We start from the raw sequence: 17,149 nt of genomic DNA, 5'->3' as shown, positions 1-17,149 counted from the left end.
TGATGCAGGCAGGATCACAGTACCTGTTGGAGGGCCTCTCTTAACCTAAATCTACCCGGGCACAATGCTCAGCATCTGAGACCTTTCTCCCAGTGTCACAACTACGGGATGTTCATGGTTGCAACAACGAACAGGGCCTTCTTAGTGGCAGCCCCCTGCTTATGGAACAATTTCCCCACTGAGGCTGCTAGCATTTTGGCACTAGTTTCCCTCTGTGTTGAGGCATTTAATAGCTTTTAGTAGCATATGGGAGGCATACATCAACAGTTTTTTCTCTTATAAACTCTACTTTATTGAATGCATTTTAATTCTTCAATATCTGCTTTACATTTTGCATTAAAATGGCTTATGTATCTTGTACTACATGAACTGACTGAAGAACTTCCCTGTGCCTTTGAGCAGTAGAGAAATGACGACGACAATGACGATGATCCATTCTATTTGCCAGCATGCAAAAGGCCCTATGCCGCTGTAGCGGCATGGCATTGCCTGCAGTACATTCTCCAAGTGCGGCCTGCCAGAAGTGCTCCGCTCTTATCACACAGGCAGACACTGTGGCTTCTGAAAGCACTGCCTTGGCAGGAAACGTCAAGGCCCACATGCCATTATGGGCTGCACTCTTAAGTCGCTCACTCTTGCTGGGAAGAGAGCAGTGACAGCAAGCGTGATGCATCTGTGCTTGCCTGGGTGGCTGGGCTGGGGCAGGCGGGTGGGGAAGGGCAGCGAATTGTTTTGAAATATGATATGAAATGAATTTCACATTGCTTAAAAAGTGCCCCATGTTGCTCCAGGGCTGGGAGGAAGGTGAAGAGATCCAAATCTCAGTGAGATCAGTGAGGGGAGGAAATGGACTTCAAAAGCACCCGAAGAGACAAAGCTTTTGATGAGATCTTCCCTTGGGTGCATCTGCAAAGCAGAAAGTGCTCCTGCCATACTTGCAGTGGGAGGAAAGGGCGCTGTCAGGGAGAAGCAACCGACATTCCGGTTGTCACAGAGAGAAAGACCCGGCTGCATTTTTTCAGAGAGAATGAAATGGAACAAAAATATTCACCGCGGCAGGGCCTCTTGAGGCATCTCTCCGGAGCCAGCAGTTGTCACCTGTCAGAACTCTGTCTCTTCTGAATAGCTGCCGAAAAGCACATCTGTCAGGATCACAGATCAGCAAACACCAGAACTTTCTGGGGCTATGTGCAGCATTGTGAAAAAGCAAGCATGAAGCCACTGCTCTCAGTTCAGAATTAAACGCGGCCACGCTTGATATTTTGACACTAGCACCGCTTAACAGAAAGACAGGCCATGGCACAGTTAGAGCCATTTAACTGCAGAGTTACTGGAGAACGCTGAGAGTTGTAGCAATTCTTCTGTGCATAGGATTGTGCCCTTAACTGCCCTTCAGGAAGCTCTTAAATACCCAGCCATTGTCTCTGGCAAGGCAGTTTTGGAAGGATGGGTTTGGCCCAACCTTTGGATGTCTGTTTACAAGTTATAGTCATTGTATTTCCTGGCCATTCACAGTCTGCAATCAGAGGATGATTGTTCTTCTAGAATCATTTGCATGGGGAACATGTGACATTACAAGCTGTGGATAACTCTAGAGGACATTTGTCTTTCCTGACAGCAACCTACAAGTTGTTCAAAGTTATTCAGTGTCCCATGCCAAAACTTCCTGAAAGCATTCCAACAACCGCTCTTATTCAGAGTCGAAGTGCCACTAGGGTTTGGACCTTGGGAACAACGTCCAGGACCCCGCAGGCCTGGGGACCCAAATGACCATCCAGAAAATGGCAGGAATGTGACTGTGAGCTGGTGTGGGTCAGGGCAGCATTCTTTCTTCTTTTAAATGTTGTATTAGGGGCAGGCAGCACCGGTTGGGCATGTGCATGTTTACAGATAGTTATTTCATTATTTTTTGCTGTAAACATATAGTATTCTTTTCTATGACAAAATAGTGCCTATTCCCAAGTAAATAAGGGCAGTAGAAGAAAACAGCATTTTATTCACGTGGTTATGATGGTGTTAGTGCATTATTTAACACATACACTTAACATGTAACACTGCAGATGGTGAGAGTATTTCTTTTTCTTTCTTTAATCAGGGTTAGCAAAGATCAATCCAACATCAGGAATGCAGAAGCAGTTTACAACCTGGGGCTGGGGGAAGGAAGGATGGACAAGAGACACACTGGGCACTCCGCACTTGAGACAACACACGTGGCCATCCAAAGCTAGCTCCTCCAGCACCTTCAGATCAGTAAGTCCGGGGTCTATGATTACCTTAACTGCATCACTGATGCAGGGATAAATGTCTATCTGAGGCTGGTGGCTTTCCCTGCCTGCTATCCCAACCTGAGCTGACCTACCACTAAGCTGCAATGCAAGCTGGGTGGAGTGGGACACAGCTTGTGCTATTGTCACAAGATGCCCGTTCCCTACCATGCTGGGAAGGACAGCATGTTGCGCTTCTGTCTCCCAGTGCTGAAAGGGAAGGGAAGAAGACCCTCTGTTGGTGGGTCCTTAGCATAATGATTAATCTGGTCCTGGTTGTCAGCCCAGAGAAAGCAGCCTTCCCATTCCATCCAGGCTGTATCCAGCCAACCAGCCACATTCCATATATGGGATTGGGAATTAAATACTCAAGCAAGTCTGATGCAGGCACGTACAGTACATTAACTCAAGGCCAGTGAAGCACAACCATAGTAATTGAAGGCAAAGCCAATGCAGAGAACCGAGAGGGAGTTGGGTTGAGAATGGAGCCAACAGGTGCTCATTGAAATTCCACACATGAACTTCTGCACCTACTAGAAATGAATAATTTCCGTCTGACTTCCTACTGCAAAGTCAAAATGTGGGTATTCTAATCACAAAAGGCGCCCACAGCAAGCTTTGGGTTTCACTGCTCTCATCACCAATGGGGAAACATCACCACTGCCACAGGTCTCCCCCGCTCGGCTGCCACTGAAAGTCACTTGCAAAGGTTGGGCGGAAGTTCCAGTTCAAGTCCCAACCTGCCTTCTGAATTTCCGTGTGTGTATTCAGTCCACGCAAAGGCTGTTAGTTGTACAAGATCATGCATTTCCATTATCTAAAAAGGTGTGATTTGGAGAGTTGCACACATTTTAAAAAGGAATTTAGGGGAATTTAAACCCACCTAAGATATCACACTGTGGGAAAGGTTTCTTTTACCTCAATGATGTTATAGATACTAATTTTTAATTACACCAAGTTGCACTGAAGCAGTTGTCCTACTACTTTCATTCAAGTGGTGAAGCTAGATATTTGAAGCTAGGTAATGCCAACAGATTAAACAAGTGTAAAAGGGATCCATAGTGGAGAGAATCCACTTCCTACTGAAGGCGCGTCAAGAGATCATTTCTGCTCTAAAACTCACTTTAAACAGACAAGAGAGCATCATAGACAGAGATGATGCAATTTAACTGGAGATCATGTAACATTAATCCCCATCCAGATCTTAATCTCTTCCCCTCCCCTGGCTAGGCACCCCAATCCACCTCTTATTTAATTTCTTGTCTATGTGATCCCATTGTCTTGCCTCCTTGACAGCAGAGCCAGGGCCAGCCATGTGGGAAGGAGGAAGACTTGGGAAAACCCAAGTATTTTAATTGTTGAGGTTATTTATTGATTTTAAAAAACTTTGCCAGGATGACTCCACTATTTTATGTATTTGTTTGATAGTATTTATTTATGATCTGAAGCTGCCCTGAGGCTTTTGCGAAGGGGGCAGCATATAAGTTGTCTAAATAAATAAATAAATAAAGTAGGGCTTACAGACTTTAGCACAAATTCAAGATAGCCAAGTATGTTATAGCTGTGATATACAGAGTGAGACCATCGTTCCAGGGAGCTTAGTGTTGTCTATTCTAATGGGCAATCTCTTTCCAGTTTCCTTCCCAGCTGTATTAGTTGCAATTGTTTTAACCTTTGTATATGCTGGCCCTAATCCGGATTTAGGCTGCAATCCTAAAAACACTGATGAGGGACTCAACCTCAATGACTTACTTCTGAGAGAATATGCACTGGCTTGTACTGTTGAACATGTGCTTTACATATGAACTGTGGGCCCTCCACAAACATGTACTAGATTGTTGGTTCTTTGCATGATGGCAGGATTTCTATGCCTGATCCTGACTGTATGTTGAGGACAGTTACAATTAAGCCACTGCGTCAAAGTGGCCAGAAAAAGGAATCAGAACAAAGCATTGCATTGCACACATTTTCTTCACTGAAATGCTAACACTGAAAACCCTTAAGCACAAGGGGGGAAGCACCTTATTATCCTGATGCTGTTATAAGCCAGCGTTTTGATGGAATTTAGTTTCCTGTTAAATTTTTAAAAGCTCATAAGACACCCAGTCATGATGGAAAGTGTGCTTCAAAAGGTTTATTAACATGTCATTGTACATATTTTACACAAATGGAATGTTAAAACATACAACCTAAATCAGTTAAAAAGGAGGAAAAAATCATATGATTGTTTACAGGCAGACCAAGTACAAGATGTACCTTAAAAAAATCCTCAAGTAATTTTCTCAACACAACTCAATTTTTTAAAAATACAAACTTTTTACATTAAACATCACTAATTACATTCTTGTTGAACAGCAGGGTACCGGAGGAAGACTTCTTGTACATGGCCACTACCAAACATTACAGCATTCCTTGCTAAGCAGTTTCATGCTCAATAGTTTCATCTTATATGGTGTGGAAATGATTAGTTTGATTTACAATGGGCACTTTTCTCCATCAAAGGAGGGCTTGAGGGTCTTGGTTATTAGTTAATCCTGAATGGTTGCTTGTTAAAAAGGCAAGGGTTGGCAACTTGGTGTCATTCCAATGTATCCTCTTAACATCTTAGCTCCCCTTTCCCTCAGATGAGTCAGGTGTCTTCTCAAGGCCACCAGGGATGGAAATCATATTGCTAACACAAGATAAACATTTCAGCCTATTTTGATGAGCACAAACATAGGCTAGAGGTTTCTACACTATGACTTGGTTCATACATTAACAGTGGCATTTGGTGGCAGATCATGGTTAATTAACCAACAATTTGCAGGTATGCATGGGGCATGGTGCTTAGGTTAACTTTAGACTGTTTAACCTATGAATAACCCATGTGCCCAGTTTTGGACAACATGCTAACAACCTACAAATTAAAGAGGCTTGCTGTTACACATGTAAATGGCACGTTTCAGAAAATCTTTGAAAGTCTTTCAGGAATCTCTCAGTGAGAAAGGAAAACAGTAAGAACAGGCAGGTTTACTGTTAAGACAGCTTCCTTCCTGAACTCTACCTGGCAAAACATCACTGTAAGGAAGTGCCGAATTTGAAGTTCTGTGAATGTAGCACAACTTCAATGCATCAAAAGCATGGTAAGGCCCACCAGCACCAGTCAACAGTCCATGTGAATGAGAGCAGAATTCCCAGGCAGTGCACAGTGGCTCCTTGGCAGAGATGTCAATGGAATGGAATCCTCTGGGTTTAAAGTTTGCACACTGCAAGCCATAACATTTGTCTACGAACCACTTTGCCAGCTTACATGAACAATTCCTTGCCTCTTAAGAGATAGGAAAATGTTTTGGTAAGTGAAGAGAGTTTTAAGCATGTAAAAAGGAATCACCTACGCATTTGCAAATGGATTTAGAGGCATCAATTAGCGATTGGTGCCTTTTGACCATATAAGAGTCAATATAATTGCCTTTTAAGATACTGAAGCACATACACCAGGTATACAGAAACTCTTTCAGCTTGAGTCTGAATTCCATTTTGGAGAAGCTCTCAGGAACTGTACTCCAGTGTTGGCAGGGCTAAAGGCAAAGGGGGTGGAGCCAGTACTAAAAATGCCGGTGTATTTTAGCCAAAAGCTTTTATTGCCAGTACTGAAGCCTTAAAAGAGGCATGTCAACCTTTTAAAGGGTGTGGAGGGGGAAAAGTCAGGAAATTATCAATGGTCAGCAGAAAGGGGTGAGGCCATCTGGAGAAACCTAAAAGGGACAAACTTGCTCCTGGCCCTGATACTCTGATATATACTAAACCGTAATTTAAGAAAGAAAAACCAGCACTCATTAGAAGGGGGAGGGTGTCATATTTAAATCAAAGGGTATTCCAGAATCAAAATGCCGTGAATAGATGGATACTTAAGGGGCGGACAGGGAAAAGGAAGGGTGAGACAGCAAGATAGAATGTATGGTAGGAAAAGAGGTGAGCCCAGTGGCTTCTGCATATGGTCTCACTGATTGTATCTTTCCCATAGGGGAATGTGGCTCTCAGCCTTTAAAAGGAGTCCAACCCTGCACTCCCAAGGTTCTTGGTAGAAAAAACTTTCCAGCATCTTCAGAATTATCTATTACTGTCCCATTTCAGGACTGCAATCACTATTTGGCTTCATCACTGAGCTACTTTAGAACAATGAATGGCTGTATATCCCACAGAATACAATGTTGATAGGGTAAAGAATCTGGCTTCAGCTTGGTGCTTCTGTGTGTTGCTGAACTGCCTCAGGGCTGCCTCAGAAAGTCAGTTTCATCTGAGGAAAGCCACCTCTACTGGAAATAAGGATGTGGTTGCCACCAAACTGATAGAAAAAGCTCCTCCTCTGGAAAGGCCTATGCAATGAAGAGCTAATTGAGGTCTTTAACAGAGTTGTTCTACTAAAAGAGGCAGAGTAGAAGAAAGCTCAGACAGTACAGCATGCTGGCTTAGGAAGAGGAAGTAAAGAGGAGAGAGATTTGAAGCTTAAAGTCTGAGACAAACAAGTATAAATAGCAAGATATGCTATCAAGAAGATCAGCACTGAGATTAAAACATTGGCAACGGTGAAGTGGAACTTTCTGTACCAGCATGTCCGCATCACAAAGCAAAATGCAACATCATGTCAGGAAAATCCTGGTCTGGCTGAAAAACAGCTAAGGAAGCACATTACATGGCTTGGGGGTGGGGGAAAGACAAGAACGGAAATAGGCTTCTGGATTTTAAAAAGTGTATTAGCATAAACAAGCAATGTAAACATTCTTACTGAATTCGTTTTTGCTAGGAGATTGAACTGAATTAAATTTTTAAAATCTCAAAAGAGCAAAAGAGAGTATTTCCCTTGGAGGACTTTGAAGTAATGTTCACAAGTAAAAAGACCTGTCTGAAAGATCCCTCTGTAATCTCTACTGTATCTCTACTGTAAATGAGATTTCAGAGCCATTTATAAGTTAGATGGCATCCAACCTCACAATTGCCACTGTGCGTACAGATCTCCAGCTGCAATTCTAGTTCTGATACATCTAATAACACATCTACACACACTTTCTCTGAAGAGAGCTTGTATGATATATGTATGACACTTTGAGTCATTTTTGCCAAACGTATGAATAGGACTTTGGAAAACTTGGAAGCCGTTTAGTGTAGGTTGCAAGTCCATTTATGGACAAACCCTTCCCATCTGGCCTTCCAAGGCCTTTCCTCTCCAACCTGCAGGTGGAGTATGGGATCAGGTCACTTTCTTCATATCCAGATTGCTCTGTTTAGAGTTCTCGATATGGAAGATGAAACCCAGCTTCTTCCATGAAACACTTAAAAACCCCTCTGTGCATGGAGAGAGGGGCTATCCCTTTTTCCATACACAGGAAGGCAGGTATAGGAATGGAGGGAAGCTTGTATGAATGGAGTGTGTGTGTTTGGGTGTATGAAGGGTGGGAATGAGAGAGAGGGTAGAACTGGTCCTCTCCATTTGGAGTTGTGACCGCACCTGCTGCAGGTAAGTGGCCCCCGACATGTTTCAAGGGAGCTTGTGCAGCCCTCAAAGCAAAAAGTGCCGCTCCCCGCTGGTTTAGATTGTCCTTAGACTGTTGCTCCTTGAAACATCATTAAATCCCAGCCACTGAAGCTGCGGTTCTGATTTACGTTCATGGAAGTGGATTTCCCAGAACAGTATGATGCAGTGCTGTTCCTGGCCACAGCCACAGAATTTAAAGCCAGTATTGACACAAGACTTTACTGACTGTAGATAAAGAGAACTTGAAAGAGGGTGATCTGCTCCTGCAGCTACCTACATACTAATAAAAACTCACCCATGCTTCAGTCTTTCTCCTACATAACATTACACATCATATCAGAAACTACTAAATTGCTTCTTCTCAAATGACTGGAAGTTTCGGGGGTGCGTCTAATGGCAGAGGATCTTCTAATGAGCAAAATAGGATGCTAGAGCTATTTGTGAGATTGACACAGATGAACAGGGTTGGTGGGTGGAACTGACCAAATGCAAAATTTCTCTTGCAAACTTTCCTGCTTCATTTTCTTTGAACCTGTTGCTGAGAGAAGTTTCTGCAAAACCACCACCACAACAAAAGTTTTAAAGGGTGAGTATATAAGTAACATTTTTAGAAATTTTGAAGTCATGGGGAAAAAAGACCTCTCCTCACTCTGAGAAGCATCTTCTGTCCACAGTTCCTTCTCTGAAAATCTCTACCCTTCACACACTGGAAGCATCTAGTTCTGTCCACTACAGTATTTTGAATATGATCAGAATAATACAGCAAGTATCTGTTCTTCCTTTTCCTGAAGTCAGTAGTGACTGCTGGCTACAGCACTGAGTTTTATCTATACAAAACAAGACATTAGTGGATTGTATACTTGGGGTTGTGGTTTTTAAGAGATGGATAGCAAGCTCTCAAGTATGCATTTATCTGCAAAGTAACATCAGCAGTTTCTGCACTTGCATTTTTGCAAATCAACATAAATAAAGGCTTTCCTTTTAAAAAATGGTCTCAAGGGAAGCAGAATTAATAATGAAATAATATGATACACAAGTTAATTTTGCTATTTTGGCATGTTAAAAGTTTCCATCACCTTTATTCAGCAGTATTTCATTTAATTACAAACTTCACAAGATATTTTGAATAGTTTCCATAACAGGTCCCCCTTTTTGTGTGGAAACAAATATATTATTAACATCTCACCGTTTTACTTAGCTAGCCTCTTCCATAGCCTGCTCAAGACACCTCATTTTACAATTTATGGTAAGCCACCGTTGTGCAGTAAAAGTATTATTGGCTCAAAAACATAGGTAATTCCTTCAACCCTATGCCCACAGTTATGTATGCTTAAGCCCATTTAAATCCATGAGATGAAGTATGACCACCTGGGCACAGAAGTATGGCCACCATCCAAAGTCTGACCAATGGCATTAGATGCAAATTACTAAGATCTGCTCTGACCTGCCACTGAGACAACATTTAATTAAAAAAACAAAAAAAAAACACAGAAAGTCAGTCCAGGTCCCGTCCCCGTGAAACATCCCACTTTGCCTGCCTTTATGACTACTCAGCTAGAGTTGGGCAGCCTGGAGATTGAAGTAGTTCAAGAAAATAACTACCTGAAACATTTAAAAAAATACCCGTTAAATTACCTTAACTGGCAGCACTTGAGAGATGGTAATTCTCGTTTCCCTATATTTTTTTAAAAAATACATTGCATAGCTGCTAGATTATGCTCTTTTTAAAAGAATGTTGCTGCACTGATACCCACAAGCAGTAAAAGTGAATTTTAGTATACTCATACAGAAATGAACACAGTATGCAGATTTCAGTAACTCTATAGCCTGATCAACAATGTCAATTAACAATCAGCTTTGATTACATTTTGCTCTTTGGGCTGCACTCTGACGAAGTTTCACTTACAAAAATTTCCTAAATCAAGGAATGTTGCATTCTTTCACAGAAAAAATGTGAACAGCATATAGAGTGGGAAATTTCATAATTCAGTTCACAATGTGTACATCATAGTTTGCCTGTATCCCTTGCAGCCCATGGGGTGAAGGGGTGGATGATTCCAACCCAAGAATGGCATCCTCCTTGTATAATGTCCCAGAGTGATCTAGAGTGCACAGCTTCCATTCAAGGAAGAACGTGAGTACATCCTGCTTCTGTACACAGCTTTTAAAAAATTAAACTGCAAGTTAATAACTTTGGCCTGTAGATACAAAATCGTTTTCATAAAGTCTGTGGGAAGAGGATTTTTCCAGGATGTGCAGCATTTCCAGAATCCCTGTGTCTCCTTTAGGTGAGTGTTTGGTACACTGAGCACCCAACATAGCATCATTTGTCCTATGCCATGTTTCAACTCTCTATCTTTCCCAGTCCAAAATGAAAACAGGTCCACTCTCAAATTAGCTTCTGAAGATGGAACTCCAAATCCTTTACATTTGATGATCAGTGTAAGAGACTATAAAGAAATTCACAAAGAACAACATTATATTTCTTAGCAGCAGAATATGTTCTCTAAACCATAACAGTCTTGTTTCAGGACGGAAATTGTGGTGTTTATAAAATAAGGGACATCACTTTGATTTAAAAATAATAACCGGTATGGTCTAGGCAGCCATACACATTGGTCAATACTGACAAAAATACTCTCTTGCATTTAATGTCTAACAGCAGCTTTGTAGAGATTTTGAAAAGGAATTTCTTTCTCCTTGGACTCCCTCCCAATACATCTCCAATGACTTATTTACACAAAGAGGTGCTGCTTCAGTGCCAAATACAATGCAATGGAGGGCCAAAGCCTCCTGCATTTCTAATGACAGCAGAAGGAAGGACAAAGGGGAGGAGGTTGCTACATGACTTCTCCCCACTACTGCCACCATCTTCTCAGTGCAACTTATGCCTCTGGTGGCAAATATCTCTGGACATGGGCAAGCCAGAAAGTAAATGAAATCTGCTGAGCATGAAAGGCCTTGTTTTGCTCTGATACTACATGCTCACTGAAGAGACAAGGGCATATACAAGCATATTCTCTCTCTCTCTCTCTCTCTCTCTCTCTCTCTCTCTCTCTCTCTCTCTCTCACACACACACACACACACACACACACACACACACACACACACACAGTATAGTGTGGGCAGAGAAAAGGCAGCAAGGACAATGGATATGGTGTATGTGATGCATTTTCTGCTGTCGTCATCACTGTTTACTGCTATAGTGCATCACTAATACAACACCATGCCCGTTGACCTACACCCTAAGTTCTTTCAAGCTTATAGTATTTCCTAGCAGTGACACCATCAGCTACGTAACTCCACCCCATCCTTGCCACTCTAGCTGATTTTTAAAATGACTGCAAAAATGTTGCAGTAGCAAAGGAAATCAGATATACTGATTCCTTCTGTTAGGGTAAAAAGAAAAGACCTCCTTTGATACTGATTAATGCTGTTCAGAGTCCTAGACGAATAATGCTATGGGCCCAGTGAAGCTTTTCACAACCTTCTCCCCATTAAACAGCCATGAGTATAACACAGCAAGCCAGTTTTGGAAAATCATGCAAATTTCAGAAGCAACTGCAGATACAGCATACGGGAGCTGCTGTTCAAAGGGGAGAAAGCACCTCATGGATACATGCACACCTAAAATAGTTTTTTGTATTGCAATCCAGCACAAAGAACTGTGTACCACTGATGTGCAATGCCAGCAGACACTGCAAAAGAGGAAGCTTCAGTTTCAAAAGTAATGTGCTAGCCTCCCTCCATCTTGTGGAAGTTTTGAGATCCCACGCCCCACAAAACATGACACGTGATACTCACAAGGAAGAAGTGAAATCATAAAAAAAGAGTTTATGGATAATCTGTCTAGTTCTAGCAAGTCACAGCTGAATATGTCTAGTGACAACGCTTCAAAGATCATCTCCATTGGCACAGACTTCTAATCCTCTGAAGAGAGAATCAAAGATTGCTCTTCACCAATGCAGAATGTGTAGCAAAAATATCCTGCCACTGCTATAATGAAGCATTTGTTTAGAGCCAATTGGATGCTATGTGTGACACCTTCCTCCCCATATGATATGTAGCAGAGAAAAGAACTTTTCACATGTTGGCCCTAGGTATGCTAGGGCCTGTTAGCATGGCTGACTGCTTCAGTGGCTCTGCGTTTATCCCCACCATGAATCATGGGGTCAATGGTCTGAAGCCTCTACATGTGCAGTGTGCAAGGATCAAATAACTAAGTAAGTGCACTCAAATCCTGAGTGTGAACGTACCTTATGAAGAGGGACAATTTGATTACAGTAAGAAAGATGGATCAGAGTCTTAGAACCTACTACTGCAATTAGTCATTAAATACATTAATTAACTAATTAATTAAAACACATAACTTTACAAATTAGGCTGGTGAGCCAATATTAAATATAACTTATTAAATATTAGTAAGAAAAAGTAGTAGCTGTTACCTTCTAACACAGGAACATCGGCTGTTAATCTGAGGGATGCTCTGGACAAGATCTGTTTACTTCAAACCATTCATCTATGCATCTATGAAAATAAGAAGAAAAATATTGCTCAGGCTGAAATACACAGACAAGCTATGCATTACTCAGCTCCAGTGAAAGAATGTATTTCCAAGTAAATGTCTTTGTTGTCAGAAAGCAAGCATCACAGTAAGTAGGCTTGCCATTAATAAATGATTGTTTTCATTTATTAACTGATCTGTTCCTCCTCTTGGATGCACACCTTAATGTGGTGAGGAGGTTTGAGAATCAGAGAAGCCAAGAGCAATGCTGTCAGGAGGTCAGACTCTCTCACTAGACTGGTCTCCCAGCAGGGTCACCCAAGGCCGAATGGTCAAAGCTGTGACTAAGATGCATCCATGCTCTTCAGGAGCAACAGTCACATCAGCAGAAGAGAATGGGTATCTCTAATGGTGATGGGAATGCAGAAAATCTTGAAGGGCAGCTATCGGGCAACAGCAGTAGTTGAAGATGACACTGGCAGAGGATCTTTCACAGACAACACAGTGAAGCTCAAGCTAAATCTGGTTAGTATTGCGCAGAATGCGGCAATGGTAAACCACTTCTGAATATTCTTACCTTGAAAACCCTATGATGAAAGAATCCAAAATGAAACAAGAGATAGTGCCAGAAGATGAGACTCCCAGGTCGGAAGGCACTCAATCAGCTACTGGGGAAGAGCAAAGGACAAGTACGAATAGCACTGTCACTAGTGATGCAACTAGTTCAAAGTCGAAAGGAAGTCTAGTGGCTCACATGCACAGAGGTGAAAGAAAAGTCCAATGTTGCACAACATATACAATTGGGATATGGAATGTAAGAAGTATGAAACCAGGCAAACTGGAAACCATAAAGCAACAGAATGGTTAAACATTGCACTATACTTGATGTGAGTGAACTAAAATGGACTGGAGTGAGATTATTTTCAGTGTGACAAACACAAAATGTTTTATCCCGGAAATGACAAACTCAGAAGAAATGGAGTGGCTCTAATACTGAGGCAAGATATAGCACAAGCAGTAAGGGGCTGTAATGCAAAGTCCAGCAAAATATGAATCAGAATTTGTGGAAAACCTATCAACATAACCATCACTCAAGTCTATGCTCCAATAACAGATTTTGAAGAAGAAACTGAAAACTTCTATGCAACTGTCGAAGAGGAAACTAAGAACATACCAAAACAAGACATGCTGATCATCACAGGTAATTAGAATGCGAAAGTGAGAAACAAAGCAAAATCCAATGTCATAGGAGAATTTGGCCCAGGAGTCAGAAACAAAGCAGGAGAACAACTCATAGAACTCTGTGAAGTCAACAATCTGTTTATCACAAATACATAATTCAGACAGCTGTACACATAGGTATCATCACATGGCCAACACAAACATTAAATAGATTACATGACTAGAAGCAGAAGGTGGAGAAGTTGTATTTTTGCTGCCAAAACAAGACAAGCAGACAACTGTGGTAGTGACCATGGACTCTTACCATGAAAATTCTAAGTAAAGCAGAAAAAGATAGCTAACAGAAGTACAATGTCAAAATACAACTCAACTAACATTCTCGGGGATTTAAAGTCTATACAAAGAACACATTTGCATTACTGAACTCTACTGACCATATGCCAAAAAAACTGGGGTTTGAAATAAGGGAAGAATGAAAAAAAAGACAACTCCAGTAGTGGGAAAAAAAATCCTAGATGGATGATGAAATTCTCACAATTGTTAAAGACAGGTGAGATGCAAAAACAAAAGGTGACAGAATCCTGAATGCAACTTTTCAGTGATTATCACATAGGGACAACCAGACAAAAACTATTATACTGCCTGGTGCAAAGAAATAGAAAAATGAAAGCAAAACACCTCTTTTAGGAGATTGAAGAACTCAAAAGAAAATTCAAACCTAGATAGAAATGCCGAAAGGCCAAGAGGGGGGCATGCTATTTGAGCAGGCGAAATAAAGAGAGGATGGAAACAATATATAAAAGAGCTGTACAGAATATATGAAAGTATGACAGGCTCCTTCACAGAGAAATTCTATGAGGAAGAACCTGCAATATTAGAAAGTGAAGTGAGAGGTACTCTAAAAACACTTGGGAGAAATAAAGCACCCAGAATAGAAAGGGCAACAAACCAAACTATTCCAAGCAACAAAGACCAAATTAGTCCAAATCCTAACAAGAATATGCCAACAAAGAGGGAAAATAAAACAATGGTCTACAGAATGGAAATGCTCAATGTACATTCCAATCCCCAAGAAAGGAAATGCAAAGGAGTGCAGCAATCACAGGACTTTTGCATTCATTTTCTATCCAAGCAGAGTGATGTTCGAGGAATAGCAACAAAGATGTTTACCCTGTATGGAGTGGGAAATGACTGACATTCAAGCTATATTCTGAGAAGAGGCACTCAACACCATACTGCAAATAGTGACTGGCTATGGAAGATCCAGTACATAAGGTATAGACTACAGTAAAGTTTTGACTGTGCGGCTCATGAAAAGCAATGGGGGATCTGCAAGAAATTAGTGTGCCTTGGTATTTGATTGTCCTGATGAATAACTGGTATTATGGACAAGAAGCTACTTTTGGATAGAATATGGAGAAGCAGAATGGCATAAGACAAAGGTGTGATTTATCTCTGTATCTGTTCAATATGTACGCAGAACATACCACAGGGAAAACTGGATTAGGATCAGAGGAAGAAGTAAAAATTGGTGGCAGATACAGCAATAATTTAAGATGCACAGATGATACCATATGACTGGCAGAGAGCAGCAATGAATTGAGATAATTCCAAATGAAAGTGAAAAAAGAACATCCAAAAGTTGAACCACAGCTGAATATTAAGAAAGCGAAAAACATAAGAGCTACACAGCTTTAAGGTCAACAATGAAAAAATTGAAAGCATGAAATATTTTACATATCTTGGCCCAGTCAGCAATTCACATGGAGACTACAGCCAAGAAATTAGGGGAAGACTGAGACTTGGAAAGGCAGCAATGAAGGAAATAGAAAAGACTGCGTAAGGCTGTTTCACCAGAGAGCAAGGCCAAGATGATCTACATTATTGTATTCCTGTTCACTATGTATGGATTTGAAAGTTGGATAGTGCAAAGAGCTGTCAGGAACAAAACTGATGCATTTGAAACATGGCGCTGGAAGAGAGCTTTGTGAATACCCTGGACTGATAGAAAGCTAAACAAGTGGGCCATAAATCAAACCACAACTTTCCCCGGAAACAAAAATTACAAAATTGAAGAGTAGTACTTTGGACACGTCATGCAAGGGCAAGATTCACTGGAAAAGAACATAATGCCAGGGAAAGTTGGAAAACAGAAGAAAAAGAAAAGGAAGACCAATTATGAGATGGAGTAACTCCACACAGGAAGCCGCAGCCTTGAGTTTACTAGGCCTGAGCAGGGGTTTGAAGGACAGGACATTTTGGAGATCATTCATTCATGAGGTCACTATAAGTTGGAGAGGACCTGATGGCATGTAAGAACAACGGGTCTATCGTAGGGTTATGGGAGGGGTTTTTAGCTCTCAAATCGCTGGGTTTGCATGACTTAACAACTCTCAGTCAGGAGCTGCATATTTGTAATGGCAGTTGGAACCTGGCACAGCTCAAGGGTAAAATAACTTATTGTTGTTTCATGAAACCCAGGTCAACATTTACATGAATAAGTCTTTATTGTACCTATTGCTCCCCCCACCCTGTGGCTTCTTGCATTTTATTTTATGTACTATCAAAGCAGACCACTCAAAAACACCAACCCTGGAAGTTATCTATAATGGCAGGATAGACTCCAAAAATCATGACTGTAAAGATTATTTCCACAGTACATTTAAAGCAGACTTTTTAACAACTATTCTGAGATATTTATGCACTACTATCAGAAGAGTCTCCTTCTCCTTCCAACATTCCCCGCACCCCAAGTCTGATCTGATGGGTTGGGAGGGGGAAGTCCTGTTGTACAATAGACTTCAGTTTGTATCAGCCCATAATAATAAATCATTGGTTCAGCTATTGTATTATGTTTTGCATGTACTTACCCTTTATGATATATACATAGACAAGGTAATCTTGCTATTGTATCTCCTTGCTGCAGCTCCTCCAGGCATATTGCACACTCCCCAGCATCTTTACTAAGCACATCTTCTACAAAACAGGCAAAAATAATGGAGACAAAAATAAGCTATTTCTCTAATACTAACAGTGTTCGAAAAGAAAAAAGGCAAGGAAGATGAGGCCCATCCAACAAATCTAAGGCACCCAGAAAATTAAATCATAGTGTGAAATGATTTAGTTCCAGAATAACCTGTTGGGGTGTAGGGTTGAGTACATGCTTGCAGATATAAAACACAATGGAACCTGCAACAACATTTTGCAGTACGCAGTGCTCCTATTCAGGAATCAAAATATCTATGACCTTCTCCAGGACACTGAATTCTATTTGCCCGTCTACAGTTAGCTTACATCCTGTGCTCGGTAAGCATGCTCAGGTTCCCCACTCTTCTTGGAGTTTTCCCCCTGCTCCTTTTTTCATTCCTACAAACCCTGGGAATCTCCAAAGCTGAGACGCATACCTCTCTTTCCTGTGTGGATGGTGTTACTTTGGGTACATAAGGATCCATACTTGGATAATTTCACTACTAATATGGAAAGTTACAAACAATGGTGTAAGTAACATTGCAAGATATAAAAGTTCTGCCAACCTTTCCTACAGTTTAAATCTTATATCATGTATCCACAATCCTCAATTAAACAGAAATTATTTGCATCCTGATTAATATGGTAGAGATGTACATCTCTTCTCTTTTCTAGTATTGCCGACTTCTGACAAAATTGCACTGACTGCCATTATCAGG

General features: G+C 41.1%; 1 protein-coding gene across 2 annotated transcripts in view; it reads right to left on the bottom strand.

The window, feature by feature from the left end:
• Positions 1-4,378: 4,378 nt before the first annotated feature.
• ZNRF2 (zinc and ring finger 2) overlaps positions 4,379-17,149 on the bottom strand; it is a 61,145-nt gene continuing 48,374 nt past the window's right edge. The window contains exons 3-5 of one of the 2 annotated variants that reach the window (XM_044417065.1): positions 16,334-16,439; positions 12,223-12,304; positions 4,379-10,226 (exon numbers count right to left, since the gene is read on the bottom strand). In XM_044417065.1, the coding sequence (XP_044273000.1) occupies positions 12,247-12,304; positions 16,334-16,439 (164 nt within the window). In that variant the 3' untranslated portion in view covers positions 4,379-10,226; positions 12,223-12,246. Of the gene's footprint in view, positions 10,227-12,222; positions 12,305-12,576; positions 12,950-16,333; positions 16,440-17,149 lie in introns of those variants that run through there. The other variant, XM_044417072.1, reaches the window with a different exon arrangement.

The sequence above is a fragment of the Varanus komodoensis genome, unplaced genomic scaffold (genome assembly GCF_004798865.1).
Source record: "Varanus komodoensis strain SLA01 unplaced genomic scaffold, ASM479886v1 scaffold10, whole genome shotgun sequence".
In the NCBI taxonomy this organism is placed as follows: Eukaryota; Metazoa; Chordata; class Lepidosauria; order Squamata; family Varanidae; genus Varanus; species Varanus komodoensis.
Note: the sequence above shows the minus strand (reverse complement) of the source record. Positions and strands in the feature narration are given on the sequence as shown.